The sequence below is a fragment of the Sinocyclocheilus rhinocerous genome, unplaced genomic scaffold (assembly GCF_001515625.1).
Source record: "Sinocyclocheilus rhinocerous isolate Xijiao unplaced genomic scaffold, SAMN03320098_v1.1 scaffold4648, whole genome shotgun sequence".
Classification (NCBI taxonomy): domain Eukaryota; kingdom Metazoa; phylum Chordata; class Actinopteri; order Cypriniformes; family Cyprinidae; genus Sinocyclocheilus; species Sinocyclocheilus rhinocerous.
In genome coordinates, this window is record NW_015653454.1 from 5,918 (window position 1) to 10,401 (window position 4,484).

The window sequence follows — 4,484 nt, forward strand, 5'->3', positions numbered from 1 at the left end:
ACATTATAAATGTCTTTACTGTCACTTTTGATCAATTGAATGCATCTTTGCTGAATAAAAGTATTCATTTATTTTTTGTCTTTTTTACCTCAAACTTTTTAATGCTAATGTATCATATGAAGCAGCACAGCTGCTGAAAATTCAGCCTTGATCACAGCAATAAATGACAGTTTACAATATATCCACATAGAAAACAGCGGTTTGAAATTATAATATTTCAAATGTTTACTGTATTTTGATCAAATAAATGCAGCCTGATAAGCATAAAAGACTTCTTTCAAAAACAATAATCTTACCAGTAGTGCACATATCCTAAAAGTGAATAACAGTGCTTGAAAGGCAATAAAACTAGCGACACAGGAGAAAAAATATCTAATTTTTCTAATCTAATTCATCAGGAATTGATTGGATGCTGAAAGGTGGATATTAAAAAGCAGAAGTGAGTTGAAATCTGCATCACTTCCTCTAACAGCATTTGAGACTGAATCTCTTCATGAATACAAATGAGCCCTGAGTGTGTGTGAGAGTGTGTGTGTGAGTGTGTGTGTGAGAGTGTGTGTGTGTGTGTGTGTGTGTGTGTGTGTGAGACAGAGATTTCCCCAGCGATACGGCAGCTTTTCATCACACTCATCCACAGGTCACACCACCTCTGATGCTTTTATCAAATAATGACACTGAAAGCGATTAACCGTCTGAAAGGAAGCGGAAACAGTCTTCAGCAGCGCGAGCAGAATGTGAGTGTGTTTAGGACCGGACTGTAATTAGGTGGTTTGTGTGTGTGTACCTGTACTGCAGGGCCAGTCTGAGCGCGGTGGCGTTGGACTCGTATTTCCCCACCAGCATACTCATCCGCTCGGCGTTAGTCTTACACTCCTCCAGCGTGATGGTCAGCAGATCGTTCTGAGACTTCAGGTGCTCGATACGACTGAAACACACACAGCAATCATGATCAGAGAGATGCACAGGATCCCTACATAGTGTTCACTGCTCCCTACACACTCAGTATAGGGATATCTGAAGATGTTCACTTCAGCTGACAAAACACATTCGTTTGGGACGGTCTGCAATGACAAAGACAACACTTGAGGAGCACAAATTCGGTATTTTCTGTATAATGCAATTTCAGTAATATTTATATACTATTATAGCATGTATTAATATTTTGAAGTAGCTTTTTTTTCAATTTTCCTTTTAATTTTAGTTTAAGTGTGAGCAATTTTGTTATGTGCTTGTCGTTTTTATTGTTTTTTTATTATTTCTATTAAGCTTATTATTTCAGTTTGAGTCTGTCATTTTAGTACTTCAATGCAAACTTTAAAAACTTAAACTTATTTAATTTGATTGAATTTTATTTAAGTTTTAGTCATATTTTTATGCATGTTTGTCAGTTTTATTTGTTTTTGTTTTTTAAAATATTTCTATTTAGGTTATTTTTATTTCAGTTTGAGATTTAGTCATTTTAGTACTTCAGCTTAAAAAATTACATAAATTTTATTTCAGTTCATTAAATTTTAAGTTTTGTAGCTCATTTTATTTTATTTAGCTCATTTTTATTTCAGTTTGTTTTAGTCATTTAAGTACTTCAACATTTAATTTAATTTCAATTACATTTGAATTTTTTATAATTTTTATTAGTTTTAGTTTTTAATAATTCTATTTAGCTTATTTTATTTTTAGTTTAGTACTTCAACATTTTAGTACTTCACCTTCGACTTAATTTCATTTCAGTTTTAGTAATTTTATTATCTGCTTTTGTCCTTTTGTTAGTTTTTTATATTTCTATGTAACTTTAATTTATTTCCATTTCAGGAAATATTCTCTGCGGAGAAACACGTAACTGAGTGAAGTTCACTTCGAGTGATTGGAGTGAATCCTATGGTTCAACAGCAGATCTTCTCGCTCTCTAACCTGTTGAGTCTCTCCGTCTCCACCTCGAACTCGCGGATCTTGCTCTCGGAGATGGCGGATCCGTGCGAGTAGAGCGTCTGGAAGATCTCCTGGATGTTGGAGCAGTCCTGAAGGGAATGAGCCAGGTGTTCAGCCACGTTACTGGACACCTGAGGAGACACACAGAAACAACACTAAACCAGCAGATCAGTGCGCTTCGACACCGCTGTTACTGCACTCAAACCCTGATACTCCTCTCACTGCATTTCATTTGTCTTCCCCACAATGTCTTGCAACTCATTCAACTCACCCCGATGCTGCTGATTTCAGAGCCGAGGATGGATCTCTCCGCTGGCAGCGATTCTGAGCGCGTTTTCGACAGCTTCACTCGCTCCGCCACCTGCCACAAACAAACACACAAACAAACACACAGACACACACACACACACACAAACACACACACACACACAAACAAACAAACAAAAACACGGTCAAACATACAGTATGAGCATTATAAAGTGCAGCCTTGTTTAAAGCAATACTTCTGTTATTTTATATCAACCTGTGTGAGTTTTTTTCTGTGAAACACACAAGGTACATTTTAACTTAAATTCTGACCCTCATTTCAAACAACAAAACTTAAGGACTGGAGCTGTTAAACTCTACAATGAAACGACACAAAGCATCACATAACAGAAAAGCATCAGACCACTGAAAAAAAGAAATAATAAAATTAAATAATAAAAAATAAAATTAAATCTACTATCACTATTATGCTCTTGATCAAGACACTTAAAGTAGTCGTACTTTAGCCGGGACAGCTTCTTAATGTTTACAGACGTGACGTAATGACGCAGTGCCATGCTGGAATTTCCCGCTAAAACCTACCCGTACCACTCAAATTAGAAAACATTATTATAAGCTAACCGTTGTGAATCGGGCTAAAGTAAGGTGATAGTTTTGAACACTGGCTGGTTATGTACTTGCTCAAATATTGATTTCAGATCATTTTTAACCAAAAAAAGTTTAACTTTAACTAAAATGAAAAACTATTTTAAAAAATGTATATCATAACTGAAATAGAATAGATTAAAAAAATTATTTATTTTATTTCAGCTAGTTGCCAAGTCACCATCTTTCATTTTCATTTAGTTTGTACTAACTTGTATTAAAATAACAAAAAATAAAATAAATAAATCAATGGCTTTAACAAAGAGCTATGAAGTACTTTGGCGACGGGGATGTCGTTGCTGCTGCTGCTGGTGCTGAGTTCTCCGGTGCTGGGGTTGATGGGACGTCCCGCTGCCGTCAGACGCCCAGGACTCGACGGAGCGCCGGGCTGAACGCTTTGGAGACGCGTCTGCAGCTCTCGCACCTGCAGGGACGGAAACACACCTGTCTGTCAAAACACCGGCCGGGACGCTCAAGTCCGTTTTTCCATCTTCAGAGTTCAGAGAACAGCTCCAGAGCTAAATCTAGAGGCTGAGGTTTGCTCAGCATCTGACCTCATGTGGCTTCAGTTCAGTCTATATTACAGACAGCAGAAGCCACAATGATCACAGACCTCTCATCCAATACATGAGGAAACACACACACACACACACACAGAGACACACACACACACACCGCAGCGCTGGGTCAATGAGTGCACTGAGAAACAGAAATCAACCTTTTCTGAATTGCAGTGAAATAAATGTGCCTCAGAATTGATTTTCAAGGGCATTTTTGTTGTGAACACACTTGTGTTTGTATCGGGCAGCGCTCAGGTCAGCCGTCCCAGAGCGGCATCTGCGTGATGTTGGCAGCGATTGTGAATTTCTCAAGGCAAATAAAGCTTCTCCTGCCAGTGGAAAAGCTGCCAAAGGACAAATAAAGGACTGAATCCTGAACGAATGCACCTCACACACACCGACACAACATCAGACTGAGCTCAGTGCTCTCAACGCCTCTAGAGCTCTTAGTGTTATTATTATTACATGAGCCGGATGAATAACTGATTCAGAACACATGGAATCTGAGTTTACAGATCATTCACAAAGTTATCTGACAATCAATAGGAGTGTAACCTCATTTTACAAAAAAACAACAAAAAAAACTCACAAAACATCTACAGGTCACATTAACAAAAAAAAAACATCTATGAATAAATACATAAATCTACAGGTCACATTAAAAAAATTATAAAAATGAAATAAAATAAAATAAAAAAGATATATATTTAAAATCTCATAAAAACATCTACAGGTCACATTTAAAAAATAAATAATAAAATTTTAATCAGTTGGGTTCCTAAAGCAAAAGCGTTTGAGAAGCTCTGATGTGTTTGCACTGAAACATCCCTCCATCAGCCGCTCGAGCCATCAGCTCTTAACAAAGAGAGAAAACATCAATATTTAACTTAGCGGTTCAATGCTGTTCGTCCTCGCGGTCTGTAATGGACAGCAGCGAGTGTGTAAGTGTTTGTTTGTGACTTAGATGGATAACGGCAGCATTAAAGCGGCACACACACACACAAAGACACACACACACAAAGACACACACACACAGACAGACAGACAGACAGACAGACAGACAGACACAGACACAGACACAGACAC

At 37.7% G+C, this 4,484-nt stretch overlaps 1 protein-coding gene across 2 annotated transcripts in view; it reads right to left on the reverse strand.

The window, feature by feature from the left end:
- Nucleotides 1–365: 365 nt before the first annotated feature.
- Nucleotides 366–4,484, reverse strand: part of LOC107715678 (colorectal mutant cancer protein-like) — a 51,854-nt gene continuing 47,735 nt past the window's right edge. Inside the window, exons 6-10 of one of the 2 annotated variants that reach the window (XM_016521850.1) lie at nt 3,116–3,262; nt 2,198–2,287; nt 1,909–2,057; nt 785–925; nt 366–692 (exon numbers count right to left, since the gene is read on the reverse strand). In XM_016521850.1, coding sequence (XP_016377336.1) covers nt 662–692; nt 785–925; nt 1,909–2,057; nt 2,198–2,287; nt 3,116–3,262 — 558 coding nt within the window. In that variant the 3' untranslated portion in view covers nt 366–661. Of the gene's footprint in view, nt 926–1,908; nt 2,058–2,197; nt 2,288–3,115; nt 3,263–4,484 lie in introns of both variants that reach the window. The other variant, XM_016521849.1, reaches the window with a different exon arrangement.